Here is a 21,398-nt window from a genome sequence, read left to right as displayed (position 1 = left end):
GTCTGTGCCCATGTAAAGTTCCCAGGTCTCCCTATACACCAACAATCACAAAAGGCATAAACATGAACAAGAGGGCATGTACTGTGGAATCCCAATAGCTTCTTGCAAAAAGGATGGTAAAAGCCCAGCGTATGCGATATCCAGTACTGTATAGAAAGAGCTGAGATCCTGTACATGGGGAAATGATGGAAAATATTCAGCCTGGACTGTTTCTTCTCACATGGTTTCACACAGTGATGGGAAACAATATACAGAGTTTATTAAACTGACTAGTCATCCAGCTTAAATTCGAGCTCATTCTTTAGAGGCTTTAGTATTGTAAAATAGCCTTGAGGCACAAAATGGCATCAGTGCTCGTAAAGGGGCATGATAGCGTGGCACAGAATGGCAGCAGTGCCTGCAAAAGGGCATGAGAGCAGGCACAGAATGGCAGCAGTGCCTGTAAAGGGCATGAGAGCAGGCACAGAATGGCAAGCAGTGCCTGCAAAGGGCATGAGAGCAGGCACAGAATGGCAGCAGTGCCTGTAAAGGGCATGAGAGCGGGCACAGAATGGCAGCAGTGCCTGCAAAGGGCATGAGAGCAGGCACAGAATGGCAGCAGTGCCTGCAAAGGGCATGAGAGCAGGCACAGAATGGCAGCAGTGCCTGTAAAGGGCATGAGAGCAGGCACAGAATGGCAGCAGTGCCTGCAAAGGGCATGAGAGCGGGCACAGAATGGCAGCAGTGCCTGTAAAGGGCATGAGAGCAGGCAAAGAATGGCAGCAGTGCCTGTAAAGGGCATGAGAGCAGGCACAGAATGGCAGCAGTGCCTGTAAAGGGCATGAGAGGGGGCACAGAATGGCAGCAGTGCCTGTAAAGGGCTATGAAGAGGGGGCACAGAATGGCAGCAGTGCCTGTAAAGGTGCATGAGAGGGGGGCACAGAATGGCAGCAGTGCCTGTAAAGGGCATGAGAGGGGGCACAGAATGGCAGCAGTTGCCTGTAAAGGGCATGAGAGGGGCACAGAATGGCAGCAGTGCTGTAAAGGGCATGAGAGGGGGCACAGAATGGCAGCAGTGCCTGTAAAGGGCATGAGAGGGGCACAGAATGGCAGCAGTGCCTGTAAAGGGCATGAGAGCGGCCACAGAATGGCAGCAGTGCCTGTAAAGGGGCATGAGAGCAGGCACAGAATGGCAGCAGTGCCTGCAAAAGGGCATGAGAGGGGGGCACAGAATGGCAGCAGTGCCTGTAAAAGGCATTGAGAGCGGCCACAGAATGGCAGCAGTGCCTGTAAAGGGCATGAGAGCAGGGCACAGAATGGCAGCAGTGCCTGCAAAGGGCATGAGAGCAGCACAGAATGGCAGCAGTGCCTGTAAAGGGCATGAGAGCAGGCACAGAATGGCAGCAGTGTCCTGTAAAGGGCATTAGAGCAGGCACAGAATGGCAGCAGTGCTCGTAAAGGGAATGAGAGTGGGCACAAGAATGGCAGCAGTGCCAGTAAAGGGGCATGAGAGTGGGCACAGAATGGCAGCAGTGCCTGTAAAGGGGCATGAGAGTAGGCACAGAATGGCAGCAGTGCCTGTAAAGGGCATGAGAGCAGGCACAGAATGGCAGCAGTGCATGTAAAGTGCATGATAGAGGACACAGAATTGCAGCAGTGCATGTAAAGTGCATTAGAGCAGGCAGAGAATGGCAGCAGTGAATACAGCAGCTGAATACACCAGTATTCCTACGAGGGCTGACAAGACAAAAAGCAATCATCAGATTTATGGGCTTCATAATTGAAAGTATCAGTCTCTATACTCCCCCCCCCCCCTCTCCAATTGATCTTCAATGCAGCCCCTTCCCATACAGCCCTCCCCAGCTCGGATGCACTAAAGACCTATTAAAAAGCTGCTATTTGGAGTTCAATGGCAGAAGAAAGAATGAATGAAACGTGAGCACTGTCGGTGCTTGTCACTTTAGATCACATATTGATCGCACCCAACCCCCCCTCCTTATCCGCCAAACTGTACTCACAAAACAGACTGGCATTCGGCCTACACCAAATTTATACAATAAAATAAATATTCGCACAATAACGTATATGCTCAGTAATCAAAAAGCTATAGCAAAAACGCAAACCTGCCTGAAGCTGGCAATACAAAAACACAATAACACTGGTAAAAAATATGCAGAGGTCGACTAATGTGCGTGAAATTCATGTAAGAGCCTGAATACCTTTTTATATGAAAAACAACTTCAAAAAGAATTAAAATTGTATCCCAACACTAGAACAGATACCATATATGTATAGAGTATTCCCTTTATATTAATTTTAAACTACATGACAAGTTAAAGGGACAGTCAACATCAGAATTTTTTTTGTTTTAAAAGATAGATAATCCTTTAATTACCAATTCCCCAGTTTTGCATAACCAACACAGTTATTATACACGTTTTACCTATGTAATTACCTTGTATCTAAGCCTCAGTAGACTGCCCTCTTATTTCAGTTCTTTGGACAGACTTGCATTTTAGCCAATCAGAGCTGTCTCCATGGTAAATTCACGTGCATGAGCTCAATGTTATCTATATGAAACACGTGAACTAATGCCCTCTAGTGGTGAAAAACCATCAAAATGCATTTAGATTAGAGGGTGGCCTTCAAGGTCTAAGAAATTAGCATTTGAACCTCCTAGGTTTAGCTTTCAACTAAGAATACCAAGAGAACAAAGCAACTTTCTAATTTACTCCTATTAGTTTTTCTTCGCTCTCTTTGTATCTTTATCTGAAAAAGAAGGCATCTAAGCTTTTTTTTTTAAGTCCAGACTCTGGACAACACTTTTTTATTGGTGGATGAATTTATCCAGCAATCAGCAAGGACAACCCAGGTTGTTCACCAAAAAATGGGCCGGCATCTAAACTTACATTCTTGCATTTCAAATAAAAATACCAAGAGAATGAAGAAAATTTGATAATAGGAGTAAATTAGAAAGTTGCTTAAAATGTCATGCTCTATCTGAATCACAAAAGACAAAATTTGGGTTGTGTCCCTTTAATAATGACTTAAAGGGACATTAAACCCAAACATTTTCTTTCATGATTCAGATAGAGCATGCAATTTTAAACATCTTCCTAATTTACTTCTATTATCTAATTTGCTTAATCTCTTGATATGTTTTGCTGAAAAGCATATCTAGATAGGCTCAGTAGCTGCTGATTAACCAATGCACAGATGTCTCGTGTTATTGGCTTACCAATGTCTATTTCTATTTATTCAACAAACGATATCTAAAGAATGAAGCAAATTAGATAATAGAAGTAAATGTGAATATTGTTTAAATTTGTATTCTCTTTCTGAATCATGAAAGAAAATGTTTGGGTTTAATGTCCCTTTAACTTTTACCCGAGTGGTCGGTAAAATCAGCTGGTTGCTGCACTCATTGAAATGGGTCACTAGAGTGTGTAATTAACATCTGTCAGAGAGACCAGACATAGTGCTGCTGTATCCCAAACAGGAATTATAAGTGCTAATGACCCTCACTACACACGGGTACTACAGATCAGATTTACTTAGGAGTATAAGACCAGGGTGACGTGGGCACAGATCTTGAGACTGGGGTTTCACTAAGAATGCCATCATGAAAAGCTGCTGTAAACAAAAACTCTGAGTTAATTATTGTACCAGATAGATTTTACCACGTTCCCCCATAACGAGGGCTAAATAACATACCTTTATATATAGATAAGCACTACATATTGTGTAACATGCTATGCCCTAGGACCATATGGTGCCTATATTCAGGGTCACGTGTTCGTGCAGTTTGGCAGTTTCTAGTGCACAAAAGTAAAAATCTGTCTAATGCGACACTCTGTGCACACAGAGCCATCTGCACTACACATTCCTAGAAGCTTTCCTCAGCTGGGTTAAATGCCAAATCTATATTGAGATTCCTGGCCTTCCTGCTACGTGTTAGTTTCCTGACGATAAGCAGCGCACATGTGCACAGGACGCCACGATCCCCTGTCTCTCCCAGTGCTGGGTACTCATATACTTAAAGGCACACATGTATATTATGCTTATGACATACCAACAACTGAAAACACCAAGTATTTCTTTTTAAACAGGAAACAGAATTTATGTTTACCTGATAAATTACTTTCTCCAACGGTGTGTCCGGTCCACGGCGTCATCCTTACTTGTGGGATATTCTCTTCCCCAACAGGAAATGGCAAAGAGCCCAGCAAAGCTTGGTCACATGATCCCTCCTAGGCTCCGCCTACCCCAGTCATTCGACCGACGTTAAGGAGGAATATTTGCATAGGAGAAACCATATGTTACCGTGGTGACTGTAGTTAAAGGAAAATAAATTATCAGACCTGATTAAAAAAACCAGGGCGGGCCCGTGGACCGGACACACCGTTGGAGAAAGTAATTTATCAGGTAAACATAAATTCTGTTTTCTCCAACATAGGTGTGTCCGGTCCACGGCGTCATCCTTACTTGTGGGAACCAATACCAAAGCTTTAGGACACGGATGAAGGGAGGGAGCAAATCAGGTCACCTAAATGGAAGGCACCACGGCTTGCAAAACCTTTCTCCCAAAAAATAGCCTCAGAAGAAGTAAAAGTATCAAATTTGTAAAATTTAGAAAAAGTGTGCAGTGAAGACCAAGTCGCTGCCTTACATATCTGATCAACAGAAGCCTCGTTCTTGAAGGCCCATGTGGAAGCCACAGCCCTAGTGGAGTGAGCTGTGATTCTTTCAGGAGGCTGCCGTCCGGCAGTCTCATAAGCCAATCGGATAATGCTTTAATCCAGAAGGAGAGAGAGGTAGAAGTTGCTTTTTGACCTCTCCGTTTACCAGAATAAACAACAAACAAAGACAAAGTTTGTCTGAAATCCTTAGTAGCTGCTAAGTAAAATTTGAGAGCACGAACTACATCCAAGTTGTGCAACAAACGTTCCTTCTTTGAAACTGGATTAGGACACAAAGAAGGCACAGCTATCTCCTGGTTAATGTTTTTGTTAGAAACAACTTTTGGAAGAAAACCAGGTTTAGTACGCAAAACCACCTTATCTGCATGGAACACCAGATAAGGAGAAGAACACTGCAGAGCAGATAATTCTGAAACTCTTCTAGCAGAAGAAATTGCAACCAAAAACAAAACTTTCCAAGATAATAACTTAATATCAACGGAATGTAAGGGTTCAAACGGAACCCCCTGAAGAACTGAAAGAACTAGGTTGAGACTCCAAGGAGGAGTCAAAATTTTGTAAACAGGCTTGATTCTAACCAGAGCCTGAACAAAGGCTAGAACATCTGGCACAGCTGCCAGCTTTTTGTGAAGTAACACAGACAAGGCAGAAATATTGTCCCATCAAGGAACTTGCAGATAATCCTTTTTCCAATCCTTCTCGAAGGAAGGATAGACTCTTAGGAATCTTAACCTTGTCCCAAGGGAATCCTGCAGATTCACACCAACAGATATACCAAATTATGTGGTAATTTTTCTGGTTACAGGCTTTCAGGCCTGAACAAGAGTATTAATAACAGAATCTGAGAACCCTCGCTTTGATAAGATCAAGCGTTCAATCTCCAAGCAGTCAGCTGGAGTGGGTCGAACGGACCTAGAACAAGAAGGTCTCTCAAAGGTAGCTTCCATGGTGGAGCCGATGACATATTCACCAGATCTGCATACCAAGTCCTGCGTGGCCACGCAGGAGCTATCAAAATCACTGACGCCCTCTCCTGATTGATCCTGGCTACCAGCCTGGGGATGAGAGGAAACGGCGGGAACACATAAGCTAGTTTGAAGGTCCAAGGTGCTACTAGTGCATCCACTAGAGCCGCCTTGGGATCCCTGGATCTGTACCCGTAGTAAGGAACTCTGAAGTTCTGACGAGAGGCCATCAGATCCATGTCTGGAATGCCCCACGGTTGAGTGACTTGGGCAAAGATTTCCGGATGGAGTTCCCACTCCCCCGGATGCAATGTCTGACGACTCAGAAAATCCGCTTCCCAATTTTCCACTCCTGGGATGTGGATAGCAGACAGGTGGCAGGAGTGAGACTCCGCCCATAGAATGATTTTGGTCACTTCTTCCATCGCTAGGGAACTCCTTGTTCCCCCCTGATGGTTGATGTATGAACTTGGCCCTCGCTAGCTGAGGCCAAGCTTTGAGAGCATTGAATATCGCTCTCAGTTCCAGAATATTTATCGGTAGAAGAGATTCTACCCGAGACCAAAGACCCTGAGCTTTCAGGGATCCCCAGACCGCGCCCCAGCCCATCAGACTGGCGTCGGTCGTGACAATGACCCACTCTGGTCTGCGGAAGGTCATCCCTTGTGACAGGTTGTCCAGGGACAGCCACCAACGGAATGAGTCTCTGGTCCTCTGATTTACTTGTATCTTCGGAGACAAGTCTGAATAGTCCCCATTCCACTGACTGAGCATGAACAGTTGTAATGGTCTTAGATGAATGCGCACAAAAGGAACTATGTCCATTGCCGCTACCATCAAACCTATCACTTCCATGCACTGCGCTATGGAAGGAAGAGGAACGGAATGAAGTATCCGACAAGAGTCTAGAAGTTTTGTTTTTCTGGCTTCTGTCAGAAAAATCCTCATTTCTAAGGAGTCTATTATAGTTTCCAAGAAGGGAACCCTCGTTGACGGAGATAGAGAACTCTTTTCCACGTTCACTTTCCATCCGTGAGATCTGAGAAAGGCCAGGACAATGTCCGTGTGAGCCTTTACTTGAGGAAGGGACGACGCTCGAATCAGAATGTCGTCCAAGTAAGGTACTACAGCAATGCCCCTTGGTCTTAGCACCGCCAGAAGGGACCCTAGTACCTATGAGAAAATCCTAGGAGCAGTGGCTAATCCGAAAGAAAATGCCACGAACTGGAAATGCTTGTCCAGGAATGCAAACCTTAGGAACCGATGATGTTCCTTGTGGATAGGAATATGTAGATACGCATCCTTGAAATCCACCTTGGTCATGAATTGACCTTCCTGGATGGAAGGAAGAAGTGTTCGAATGGTTTCCATCTTGAACGATGGAACCTTGAGAAACTTGTTCAAGATCTTGAGATCTAAGATTGGTCTGAACGTTCCCTCTTTTTTGGGAACTATGAACAGATTGGAGTAGAACCCCATCCCTTGTTCTCCTAATGGAACAGGATGAATCACTCCCATATTTAGCAGGTCTTCTACCCAATGTAAGAATGCCTGTCTTCTTATGTGGTCTGAAGACAACTGAGACCTGTGGAACCTCCCCCTTGGAGGAAGCCCCTTGAACTCCAGAGAATAACCTTGGGAGACTATTTCTAGCGCCCAAGGATCCAGAACATCTCTTGCCCAAGCCTGAGCGAAGAGAGAGAGTCTGCCCCCCACCAGATCCGGTCCCGGATCGGGGGCCCGCATTTCATGCTGTCTTGGTAGCAGTGGCAGGTTTCCTGGCCTGCTTTCCTTTGTTCCAGCCTTGCATAGGTCTCCAGGCTGGATTGGCTTGAGAAGTATTACCTTCCTGCTTAGAGGACGTAGCCCTTGGGGCTGATCCGTTTCTGCGAAAGGGACGAAACTTAGGTTTATTTTTGGTCTTGAAAAGACCTATCCTGAGGAAGGGCGTGGCCCTTGCCCCCAGTGATATCAGAGAAAATCTCTTTCAAGTCAGGGCCAAAGAGTGTTTTCCCCTTGAAAGGAATGTCAAGCAATTTGTTCTTGGAAGACGCATCCGCTGCCCAAGATTTTAACCAAAGCGCTCTGCGCCACAATAGCAAACCCAGAATTTTTTCGCCGCTAACCTAGCCAATTGCAAGGTGGCGTCTAGGGTGAAAGAATTAGCCAATTTAAGAGCACGAATTCTGTCCATAATCTCCTCATAAGAAGAAGAATTACTAATAATCGCCTTTCCTAGCTCATCAAACTAGAAACACGCGGCTGCAGTGACAGGGACAATGCATGCAATTGGTTGTAGAAGGGAACCTTGCTGAACAAACATCTTTAGCAGACCTTCTAATTTTTTATCCATAGGATCTTGGAAAGCACAACTATCTTCTATGGGTATAGTGGCGCGCTTGTGTAGAGTAGAAACCGCCCCCTCGACCTTGGAGACTGTCTGCCATCAGTCCTTTCTGGGGTCGACTATAGGAAAACAATTTTATAAATATGGGGGGGAGGTACTAAAGGTATACCGGGCCTGTCCCATTCTTTACTAACAATGTACGCCACCCCGCTTGGATATAGGAAAAGCTCCGGGGGGCCCCGGGGCCTCTAAGAACTTTTCCATTTTACATAGTGGTTCTGGAATGACCAGATAATCACAATCATCCAAATTGGATAACACCTCCTTAAGCAGAGCGCGGAGATGTTCCAACTTAAATTTAAAAGTAATCACATCAGGTTCAGCTTGTTGAGAAATGTTTCCTGAATCTGAAATTTCTCTCTCAGACAAAACCTCCCTGGCCCCCTCAGACTGGTGTAGGGGCCCTTCAGAAACCATATCATCAGCGTTCTCATGCTCTACAGAATTTTCTAAAACAGAGCAGTCGCGCTTTCGCTGATAAGTGGGCATATTGGCTAAAATGTTTTTGATAGAATTATCCATTACAGCCGTTAAATGTTGCATAGTAAGGAGTATTGGCGCACTAGATGTACTAGGGGCCTCCTGTATGGGCAAGACTGGTGTAGACGAAGGAGGGGATGATGCAGTACCATGCTTACTCCCCTCACTTGAGGAATCATCTTGGCATCATTTTTACTAAATTTTTTTATGACATAAAATACATATAGTTAAATGAGAAGGAACCTTGGTTTCCCCACAGTCAGAACACAATCTATCTGGTAGTTCAGACATGTTAAACAGGCATAAACTTGATAACAAAGCACAAAAAACGTTTTGAAATAAAACCGTTACTGTCACTTTAAATTTTAAACTAAACACACTTTATTACTGCAATTGCGAAAAAGTATGAAGGAATTGTTCAAAATTCACCAAAATTTCACCACAGTGTCTTAAAGCCTTAAAAGTATTGCACACCAAATTTGGAAGCTTTAACCCTTAAAATAACGGAACCGGAGCCGTTTTTATATTTAACCCCTTTACAGTCCCTGGAATCTGCTTTGCTGAGACCCAACCAAGCCCAAAGGGGAATACGATACCAAATGATGCCTTCAGAAAGACTTTTCTATGTATCAGAGCTCCACACACATGCAGCTGCATGCCATGCTGTCCTCAAAAACAAGTGCGCCATACCGGCGCGAAAATGAGGCTCTGACTATGATTAGGGAAAGCCCCTAAAGAATAAGGTGTCTAAAACAGTGCCTGCCGATATAATCATATCAAAATACCCAGAATAAATGATTCCTCAAGGCTAAATATGTGTTAATAATGAATCGATTTAGCCCAGAAAAAGTCTACAGTCTTAATAAGCCCTTGTGAAGCCCTTATTTACTATCTTAATAAACATGGCTTACCGGATCCCATAGGGAAAATGACAGCTTCCAGCATTACATCGTCTTGTTAGAATGTGTCATACCTCAAGCAGTAAGAGACTGCACACTGTTCCCCCAACTGAAGTTAATTGCTCTCAACAGTCCTGTGTGGAACAGCCATGGATTTTAGTTACGGTGCTAAAATCATTTTCCTCATACAAACAGAAATCTTCATCTCTTTTCTGTTTCTGAGTAAATAGTACATACCAGCACTATTTTAAAATAACAAACTCTTGATTGAATAATAAAAACTACAGTTAAACACTAAAAAACTCTAAGCCATCTCCGTGGAGATGTTGCCTGTACAACGGCAAAGAGAATGACTGGGGTAGGCGGAGCCTAGGAGGGATCATGTGACCAGCTTTGCTGGGCTCTTTGCCATTTCCTGTTGGGGAAGAGAATATCCCACAAGTAAGGATGACGCCGTGGACCGGACACACCTATGTTGGAGAAAAAAGATTTAGTTACAGTTGTTAAAAGGGCCATAATACCCAAATGTTTAAATACTTGAAATGGTTGCAGTATAGCTATAAAAAGCTGACTAGAAAATATCACCTGAACATCTCTTTGTACAAAAGCAAGATATTTTACCTCAAAAATTCCTCAGTAGCCACATCCCATTGTAAAGGACTTCTAAGCAGCAAATCAGTATGTCTGTCCCGAGACAGCGGATGGAGCGAGCTTACGTACACACTCATCTTATTTCCCTATTCAGTGTAAGGAAGTTTACAATGAAATCTCATGAGAGTTAAGCCAAATCTCATGAGATCACAGTAAAAGAGTTCATGACCTCAGCACTGCTGATGCCGATTGGCTGCTGTTCATTTCTTCCTTTATTTATTTATTTTTTTTACCTGCAGCTGGGCAGTAACTGAGAATAACTGTTTACTCAGAACTTACTCTGGCGAGCTGAGAAAATTGTGAGGTAAAATATCTTCCTTTTTTACATAGAGATGTTCAGGCGATATTTTCCTGTCCGCTTTTTACAGTTATACTGCATCCGTTTCAAGTGATTTAGCATATGAGTATTATGTCCCTTTAAAAGTAACTAAACCTAACAGGAAGTGCATGTTTGTGCACAACTAGTGCCTAGGGACAGTCTGCTCACTGGTCCATAAAGACAATTCATACAGGTCTGTTGCTAGACAACCACAGCTAAACCGGATTTGAAGAAAAAAAAATAAGTTAAAATACCCTTTTACATGCAATAGAGAAAAACAACAGAACTTCCTTACACAGATAAATAATAAACAGTCTATGCGGTTCCTCACAAGGGACATGTGTGTACTTACATCTGTACAGATAAATTAAGCTTTTAAGGCTTAAAGGGATAGTAGAATGCCAAATGTACGTGCGTTAATTTGTTAGTGTGTCATTTACATTACTCACTTTTACATGTTTAGCCCCAGCAACAAGGTTAAACGCATAGGTAGAGTCACACAAGCACTGCAGCTCATGAGGACACAGTTGGTCAGCAAACTAAAATCAGCCGTTACACAACCTGACAATCACTGGTTGTGTTTTGCTTGTGAGAGTTTGTAATACAGAAAAATGCTTTAAAGGGACACTAAACCCAAATTTTTTTTCTTTCATGATTCAGATAGAGCAGCAATCTTAAGCAACTTTCTAATTTACTCCTATTATCAATTTTTCTTTGTTCTCTTGCTATCTTTATTTAAAAAGCAGGAATGTGATGCATAGGAGCCGGCCCATATTTGGTTGAGAACCTGGGTTATGTTTGCTTATTGGTGGGTAAATGTCAGCCTCCAATAAGCAAGCACTATCCACAGTGCTGAACCTAAAATGGGCTGGCTGCTAAGATTTACATTCTTTCTTTTAAAATAAAGATAGCAAGAGACCGAAGAAAAATTGATAATAGGAGTAAATTAGAAAGTTGCTTAAAATGTCTTGCTCTATCTGAATCATTAAAGAAAAAAAAATTGTGTTCAGTGTCCCTTTAACAAATTAACCCTTTAACAACAATGACGTACCCTGTAAGTCGCTGGTCATTAAGGGATTGTCTGGCTATAATAGTGCTATTAGACCCTCCCTTCCTCCTGAACCCTTGCTAAAACAGCGGGGTCTTGCCTCTGGCCGCAAAACTGCGCTATTGAAAATGGCAGCTCCATAGGCCAGTGACGTACAGGGTACGTTGCGGTCATTAAGGGGTTAAATAATATTTTGCAGAAGGTCCCTCTAACATTCAATTCTGCTGCATTTTGGTGTAAAATGATTTGAATAAAACCTCTATATAAAATCAATACGTATATACATTACAAAAATTAGATATTCTGTTTATTTTTTGTCTTTTTTTTTAACCACTTGGCAACAAATGGGTTAAACTAAAATATAGTCTCGGCACACAGGACACTTGGCGAGTCTGCATGGAAAAAACTGCCAAATTCCATATACTGCAGATAAAGTAAAGGGCTCTGGGGAGTGAAAAATCACAGAACTGAAAGAATATAAATGTATTGTTCTCAGGAGCCTACACCTGTCAGTGGAAGAATGAGAAGTGACAGGCGCTAGCTTTTTCCAAAGCTTTATTGTTACATCCCAGATCTGATTAGCAGAGACGAATTTAAGGAAATGCCAGGAGCCGCTCACCTTAAAAATATTTTCATTTTTTTATGAATACTAAACCTCACTTACACATTACACAGTATTAGCCAATTCTCTGATCAAGGGACACAAAGAACACAGGTTTATATGCCGTACAGATGCCAACTCTTACCTTCTTCATCCTGCCACTGCGTGTCCCAGCAAACACCACTGTGTGCCCACGGTAATCATAGGCAGCCACCGATGTCATGCCGTCCTCTTTGTCCACAAACAAGGGTGTTCCTTCTATGGTGACCGTTCCACCAAGAGGTTGGTTAAAATCCTGACCACAGAAATTGTCATCAATCTGCAGAGGCTGCAGGAAGAGATAAGAAATATAATTAGACGTGATGCTGCAGGTAAGGGAACCTCCAAAGATACCGACCACACAATTTCTTAGGAGCCAGGGAACTATTTTATACTTTGCCAATATTGGCACTATTTATACATGCCAGGCAATTATCTCTGAGATTACACAGACACTGATTGGTATATATGCTCCTTGCACAGTCTACCTACCAGTCTGTGCCCTGTTTACACAATACATGGCACTGGGTTCCTGCGCATAGTGCCAATATAGTGTTAAGACAAAGGGTTAAAGTGATCGTAAACTCCCTCCTTTGTAAAATCAGATCTGGAATGTTGGTGATATTTTAGGTGGAGTTGAATTCATCAAATGTAATAAAGATGCGCTTTAACTTACTTTTTAATATAGATATAAAATTCAAATTCCCTGCACTCCAACCCCCACTACAAAAGTCCATTTTTATGCGAGCTAATGGTTTGAATTGTTCTCCAATCAGTGCTCTCCTCATATGACACTTTTGTTGTAGCTAGTGAGCTGATTGGAAAAACAGAATTTATGTTTACCTGATAAATTACTTTCTCCAACGGTGTGTCCGGTCCACGGCGTCATCCTTACTTGTGGGATATTCTCTTCCCCAACAGGAAATGGCAAAGAGCCCAGCAAAGCTGGTCACATGATCCCTCCTAGGCTCCGCCTACCCCAGTCATTCGACCGACGTTAAGGAGGAATATTTGCATAGGAGAAACCATATGGTACCGTGGTGACTGTAGTTAAAGAAAATAAATTATCAGACCTGATTAAAAAAACCAGGGCGGGCCGTGGACCGGACACACCGTTGGAGAAAGTAATTTATCAGGTAAACATAAATTCTGTTTTCTCCAACATAGGTGTGTCCGGTCCACGGCGTCATCCTTACTTGTGGGAACCAATACCAAAGCTTTAGGACACGGATGAAGGGAGGGAGCAAATCAGGTCACCTAAATGGAAGGCACCACGGCTTGCAAAACCTTTCTCCCAAAAATAGCCTCAGAAGAAGCAAAAGTATCAAACTTGTAAAATTTGGTAAAAGTGTGCAGTGAAGACCAAGTCGCTGCCCTACATATCTGATCAACAGAAGCCTCGTTCTTGAAGGCCCATGTGGAAGCCACAGCCCTAGTGGAATGAGCTGTGATTCTTTCGGGAGGCTGCCGTCCGGCAGTCTCGTAAGCCAATCTGATGATGCTTTTAATCCAAAAAGAGAGAGAGGTAGAAGTTGCTTTTTGACCTCTCCTTTTACCAGAATAAACAACAAACAAGGAAGATGTTTGTCTAAAATCCTTTGTAGCATCTAAATAGAATTTTAGAGCGCGAACAACATCCAAATTGTGCAACAAACGTTCCTTCTTTGAAACTGGTTTCGGACACAGAGAAGGTACGATAATCTCCTGGTTAATGTTTTTGTTAGAAACAACTTTTGGAAGAAAACCAGGTTTAGTACGTAAAACCACCTTATCTGCATGGAACACCAGATAAGGAGGAGAACACTGCAGAGCAGATAATTCTGAAACTCTTCTAGCAGAAGAAATTGCAACTAAAAACAAAACTTTCCAAGATAATAACTTAATATCAACGGAATGCAAGGGTTCAAACGGAACCCCCTGAAGAACTGAAAGAACTAAATTGAGACTCCAAGGAGGAGTCAAAGGTTTGTAAACAGGCTTAATTCTAACCAGAGCCTGAACAAAGGCTTGAACATCTGGCACAGCGGCCAGCTTTTTGTGAAGTAACACAGACAAGGCAGAAATCTGTCCCTTCAGGGAACTTGCAGATAATCCTTTTTCCAATCCTTCTTGAAGGAAGGATAGAATCCTAGGAATCTTAACCTTGTCCCAAGGGAATCCTTTAGATTCACACCAACAGATATATTTTTTCCAAATTTTGTGGTAAATCTTTCTAGTTACAGGCTTTCTGGCCTGAACAAGAGTATCGATAACAGAATCTGAGAATCCTCGCTTCGATAAGATCAAGCGTTCAATCTCCAAGCAGTCAGCTGGAGTGAAACCAGATTCGGATGTTCGAACGGACCCTGAACAAGAAGGTCTCGTCTCAAAGGTAGCTTCCAAGGAGGAGCCGATGACATATTCACCAGATCTGCGTACCAAGTCCTGCGTGGCCACGCAGGAGCTATCAAGATCACCGACGCCCTCTCCTGATTGATCCTGGCTACCAGCCTGGGGATGAGAGGAAACGGCGGGAACACATAAGCTAGTTTGAAGGTCCAAGGTGCTACTAGTGCATCCACTAGAGCCGCCTTGGGATCCCTGGATCTGGACCCGTAGCAAGGAACTTTGAAGTTCTGACGAGAGGCCATCAGATCCATGTCTGGAATGCCCCACAGCTGAGTGACTTGGGCAAAGATTTCCGGATGGAGTTCCCACTCCCCCGGATGCAATGTCTGACGACTCAGAAAATCCGCTTCCCAATTTTCCACTCCTGGGATGTGGATAGCAGACAGGTGGCAGGAGTGAGACTCCGCCCATAGAATGATTTTGGTCACTTCTTCCATCGCCAGGGAACTCCTTGTTCCCCCCTGATGGTTGATGTACGCAACAGTTGTCATGTTGTCTGACTGAAACCGTATGAACTTGGCCCTCGCAAGCTGAGGCCAAGCCTTGAGAGCATTGAATATCGCTCTCAGTTCCAGAATATTTATCGGTAGAAGAGATTCTTCCCGAGACCAAAGACCCTGAGCTTTCAGGGATCCCCAGACCGCGCCCCAGCCCATCAGACTGGCGTCGGTCGTGACAATGACCCACTCTGGTCTGCGGAATGTCATCCCTCGTGACAGGTTGTCCAGGGACAGCCACCAACGGAGTGAGTCTCTGGTCCTCTGATTTACTTGTATCTTCGGAGACAAGTCTGTATAGTCCCCATTCCACTGACTGAGCATGCACAGTTGTAATGGTCTTAGATGAATGCGTGCAAAAGGAACTATGTCCATTGCCGCTACCATCAACCCGATCACTTCCATGCACTGAGCTATGGAAGGAAGAGGAACGGAATGGAGTATCCGACAAGAGTCTAGAAGTTTTGTTTTTTCTGGCCTCTGTCAGAAAAATCCTCATTTCTAAGGAGTCTATTATTGTTCCCAAGAAGGGAACCCTTGTTGACGGAGATAGAGAACTCTTTTCCACGTTCACTTTCCATCCGTGAGATCTGAGAAAGGCCAGGACAATGTCCGTGTGAGCCTTTGCTTGAGGAAGGGACGACGCTTGAATCAGAATGTCGTCCAAGTAAGGTACTACAGCAATGCCCCTTGGTCTTAGCACAGCTAGAAGGGACCCTAGTACCTTTGTGAAAATCCTTGGAGAAGTGGCTAATCCGAAAGGAAGCGCCACGAACTGGTAATGCTTGTCCAGGAATGCGAACCTCAGGAACCGATGATGTTCCTTGTGGATAGGAATATGTAGATACGCATCCTTTAAATCCACCGTGGTCATGAATTGACCTTCCTGGATGGAAGGAAGAATAGTTCGAATGGTTTCCATCTTGAACGATGGAACCTTGAGAAACTTGTTTAAGATCTTGAGATCTAAGATTGGTCTGAACGTTCCCTCTTTTTTGGGAACTATAAACAGATTGGAGTAGAACCCCATCCCTTGTTCTCTTAATGGAACGGGATGAATCACTCCCATTTTTAACAGGTCTTTTACACAATGTAAGAATGCCTGTCTTTTTATGTGGTCTGAAGACAACTGAGACCTGTGGAACCTCCCCCTTGGGGGAAGTCCCTTGAATTCCAGAAGATAACCTTGGGAGACTATTTCTAGCGCCCAAGGATCCAGAACATCTCCTGCCCAAGCCTGAGCGAAGAGAGAGAGTCTGCCCCCCCACCAGATCCGGTCCCGGATCGGGGGCCAACATTTCATGCTGTCTTGGTAGCAGTGGCAGGTTTCTTGGCCTGCTTTCCCTTGTTCCAGCCTTGCATTGGTCTCCAAGCTGGCTTGGCTTGAGAAGTATTACCCTCTTGCTTAGAGGACGTAGCACTTTGGGCTGGTCCGTTTCTACGAAAGGGACGAAAATTAGGTTTATTTTTTGCCTTGAAAGGCCGATCCTGAGGAAGGGCGTGGCCCTTACCCCCAGTGATATCCGAGATAATCTCTTTCAAGTCAGGGCCAAACAGCGTTTTCCCCTTGAAAGGAATGTTAAGTAGCTTGTTCTTGGAAGACGCATCAGCCGACCAAGATTTCAACCAAAGCGCTCTGCGCGCCACAATAGCAAACCCAGAATTCTTAGCCGCTAACCTAGCCAATTGCAAAGTGGCGTCTAGGGTGAAAGAATTAGCCAATTTGAGAGCATTGATTCTGTCCATAATCTCCTCATAAGGAGGAGAATCACTGTCGACCGCCTTTATCAGCTCATCGAACCAGAAACATGCGGCTGTAGCGACAGGGACAATGCATGAAATTGGTTGTAGAAGGTAACCCTGCTGAACAAACATCTTTTTAAGCAAACCTTCTAATTTTTTATCCATAGGATCTTTGAAAGCACAACTATCCTCTATGGGTATAGTGGTGCGTTTGTTTAAAGTGGAAACCGCTCCCTCGACCTTGGGGACTGTCTGCCATAAGTCCTTTCTGGGGTCGACCATAGGAAACAATTTTTTAAATATGGGGGGAGGGACGAAAGGAATACCGGGCCTTTCCCATTCTTTATTAACAATGTCCGCCACCCGCTTGGGTATAGGAAAAGCTTCTGGGAGCCCCGGCACCTCTAGGAACTTGTCCATTTTACATAGTTTCTCTGGGATGACCAACTTGTCACAATCATCCAGAGTGGATAATACCTCCTTAAGCAGAATGCGGAGATGTTCCAACTTAAATTTAAATGCAATCACATCAGGTTCAGCTTGTTGAGAAATGTTCCCTGAATCAGTAATTTCTCCCTCAGACAAAACCTCCCTGGCCCCATCAGACTGAGTTAGGGGCCCTTCAGAAATATTAATATCAGCGTCGTCATGCTCTTCAGTATCTAAAACAGAGCAGTCGCGCTTACGCTGATAAGTGTTCATTTTGGCTAAAATGTTTTTGACAGAATTATCCATTACAGCCGTTAATTGTTGCATAGTAAGGAGTATTGGCGCGCTAGATGTACTAGGGGCCTCCTGAGTGGGCAAGACTCGTGTAGACGAAGGAGGGAATGATGCAGTACCATGCTTACTCCCCTCACTTGAGGAATCATCTTGGGCATCATTGTCATTGTCACATAAATCACATTTATTTAAATGAATAGGAATTCTGGCTTCCCCACATTCAGAACACAGTCTATCTGGTAGTTCAGACATGTTAAACAGGCATAAACTTGATAACAAGTACAAAAAACGTTTTAAAATAAAACCGTTACTGTCACTTTAAATTTTAAACTGAACACACTTTATTACTGCAAATGCGAAAAAACATGAAGGAATTGTTCAAAATTTACCAAATTTTCACCACAGTGTCTTAAAGCCTTAAAAGTATTGCACACCAAATTTGGAAGCTTTATCCCTTAAAATAACGGAACCGGAGCCGTTTTGAACTTTAACCCCTTTACAGTCCCTGGTATCTGCTTTGCTGAGACCCAACCAAGCCCCAAGGGGAATACGATACCAAATGACGCCTTCAGAAAGTCTTTTCTAAGTATCAGATAAAATGATTCCTCAAGGCTAAATATGTGTTAATAATCAATCGATTTAGCCCAAAAAAAGTCTACAGTCTTAATAAGCCCTTTTTGAAGCCCTTATTTACAATCGTAATAAACATGGCTTACCGGATCCCAGAGGGAAAATGACAGCTTCCAGCATTACATCGTCTTGTTAGAATGTGTCATACCTCAAGCAGCAAGAGACTGCTCACTGTTCCCCCAACTGAAGTTAATTGCTCTCAACAGTCCTGTGTGGAACAGCCATGGATTTTAGTGACTGTTGCTAAAATCATTTTCCTCATACAAACAGAAATCTTCATCTCTTTTCTGTTTCTGAGTAAATAGTACATACCAGCACTATTTCAAAATAACAAACTCTTGATTGAATAATAAAAACTACAGTTAAACACTAAAAAACTCTAAGCCATCTCCGTGGAGATGTTGCCTGTACAACGGCAAAGAGAATGACTGGGGTAGGCGGAGCCTAGGAGGGATCATGTGACCAGCTTTGCTGGGCTCTTTGCCATTTCCTGTTGGGGAAGAGAATATCCCACAAGTAAGGATGACGCCGTGGACCGGACACACCTATGTTGGAGAAATAATGCAAACCTTTAGCTCACAGAAACATGGACTTTGAAGTGGGCGGTGGAGCGCGGGGTATTTGAATTTCATATCAACGTACATATAGCGCATCCTCATTACAACTGATGAATTAAACTCAATCTAAAATATCACTAACATTCTGGATTTGTTTTTATAAAGAGGAGAGTTAACCATCACTTTAAGCCGTGTTATTTTTATTTATTTTTGGTAATGCATTTTGTAGAGTCCCTTGCAATAGTATGCTAAGGCTTTACACGTCCCTTTAAAATTCATAAATACATAAAAAAAAAAAAACAGGGTAAGAAAATTCCCAGGAGGAACTAAGGCTTCTCAAAATGTTCCTCACGGATCCTGTTTGGAGCATTCTGTGCACCTATTTACGTATTACCTTCCCTGGCTCACACAAATGTGCAGCTGGCAGAAACATCATTTTGTCCAGCTCTTATGTTTTGCTATAAATTTGTGAAGATTTCCAATAAAATATTTGCGGTTATTCTTATATATAAGAAACTTGCAGTTTAGTAAAGGCGGGGGAGGGGGGGGGATTATACGTATCAATGTTTTATTCATGAAAATAGGACAAATTGGAACACAATGAGAAATTATTACCCCAATGCACAGTTTAGAAACAGACAGATAGTATATAAGACTCTAGTGCATAAATTTTAAGCAATTTTCTAATTTACTCCTATTATCATTTTTTCTTCGGTCTCTTGGAGTCTATTAGAAAAGCAGGAATAAACGCTTAGGAGCCAGCCTATTTATGATTCAGCACCTGGGTAGCGCTTGCGGATTGGTGGCTAAAATAAAATTATAGGGAGAGGTAGGCAGAACTGAACTGAAGATCCTTTATGTATGGTGTAATTTGATGGGGTAAAGGGAAAAATGTAATTACTACACTTTTCTGCAGTCTTGCATAAACATACTACATGAATGTGAAATATTTTGGACACACTAACACCTTGTTTGCTGCAATTATTTTTCAATAGTAAAAAAAAAAAAAAAAAACTCAACACTTGGCTATTTACGAAGAGACAGTCTTGACTTGTTACTGGACTGAATACAGAGAGCCACGGCCATGATGTTAACAAAAATCATTGTTTTACAGTATGTTGTCTAATCCCCACTGCTGACACCAATTCCGGACAAATATGTAGCAAGTTAGGCCTGTGAAGTCTGCACTGTACACTAACAATTCTCAGGAGTCGAAAATTGGTAAAGTTCTATTACTACACATAAGACATTTTATGTTAGAATCTCACTATGTTTCGTCATGTCCCTTGAATACCCGTAATATAAAAGGCTGGTACTTTGCTCTGTGTTTTCGCACTTTATGGGAATACACGTAACTAGAACAAAAGGGCAAGACAGAACAGCTATACAGGGATAGGGCTATACAGCTACTTTCAATGAGATTAAAAAATATCACAGGTTCCTACAGCTTACGTAAAACACCAATGTCTTGCTTAGTGAGTTCTAGTAAATACTGTACCTGTTGCCCTCACAGTTTAAGTGAAAGCACATTATTTATACTGACCTGTTGCCATCACAGTTTAAGTGAAAGCACATTATTTATAGTTACCTTCTCATACTCACTAAAAGAATTATTGGGACACCATTAAAGGGACACTGAACCCAATTTTTTTTCTTTTATGATTCAGATAGAGCATGCAATTTTAAGCAACTTTCTAATTTACTCCTATTATCAAATTCTCTTCATTCTCTTGGTATCTTTTCTTATCTAGGTTTAGATGATGGCCCATTTTTTGGTGAACACACTGTGTTGTTCTTGCTGATTGGTGGATAAATTCCCCCACCAATAAACAAGTGCTTTCCATGGTTCTGAACCAAAACAATAGCTTAGATGCCTTCTTTTTCAAATAAAGAAAGCAAGAGAACAAAGAAAAATTGATAATAGGAGTAAATTAGAAAGTTGCTTAAATTTGCATGCCCTATCTGAATCACTAAAGAAAAAAACTGGGTTCAGTGTCCCTTTAACATTAGAGAGTAACATCATAAATGGCAAGTTTACAATTTATAGATTTTAAACACATCACAACATGTTCCCTACATGATAAAGTGCCAGAGACTTAGGCGTGACAGTGACATCACCTGCTGAGAGTTCACATGTCAGGGATGTGTCAGAGCCGCTAGATTTTAGGGTGATGTCATAGTAACATCAAGTGCAGTAGCACTATCTGCTCTATGGAAATAAGACTCTTAGCTAATGCTACCAGGGAATCTGATATCATTTGTTTACCAGACTTAACTGGGTCACACACAGCTCAACTACAGTTATAGGAATATTAAACTCAATGCTTTACAAATGACCATATACTGTATATCCGCAATCAAACTCCTCATAGCAAAAGGTCTGCGCATACAAACGTTTTATATATGCAGAATGTGTATATCAGCAATTAAGTGTCGCATTGCTAAAGGTCTGCGCACACAATAAATGTTTATATATGCACAGTATATATCAGTAATTAAAGGGATAGTAAACCCCAAAATGTTCTTTAATGGTTTAGATAGAACATACAATGTTAAACAACTTTCTAATTTAATTCTATTATCAAATTTTCTTCATTGTTATCCATTGCTGAAGGGACAGCATTGCACTACTGACAGGAAGCTGAAAATATCTATTTAGCCAATCACAAGAGACAAATGTGTGCAGGCACCAATTAGCAGCAGCTCCCACTGGTGTAAGATATGTGCGTATTCGTTTTTTAACAAGGGATACTAAGAGAGCGAAGCACATTT

The 21,398-nt window shown here is 42.6% G+C and overlaps 1 protein-coding gene across 3 annotated transcripts in view; it reads right to left on the bottom strand.

Annotated features, from left to right (window-relative positions):
- The window catches only part of PLXNA1 (plexin A1), a 344,408-nt gene that overhangs the window by 250,801 nt on the left and 72,209 nt on the right, over positions 1-21,398 (bottom strand). For all 3 annotated transcript variants that reach the window (XM_053720837.1, XM_053720839.1, XM_053720838.1), the window contains exon 3: positions 12,195-12,377. In XM_053720837.1, coding sequence (XP_053576812.1) covers positions 12,195-12,377 — 183 coding nt within the window. The remainder of the gene's footprint in view (positions 1-12,194; positions 12,378-21,398) is intronic.

The sequence above is a fragment of the Bombina bombina genome, chromosome 7, assembly GCF_027579735.1.
Source record: "Bombina bombina isolate aBomBom1 chromosome 7, aBomBom1.pri, whole genome shotgun sequence".
Classification (NCBI taxonomy): Eukaryota; Metazoa; Chordata; class Amphibia; order Anura; family Bombinatoridae; genus Bombina; species Bombina bombina.
This window is presented reverse-complemented; position numbering and strand designations above follow the sequence as displayed.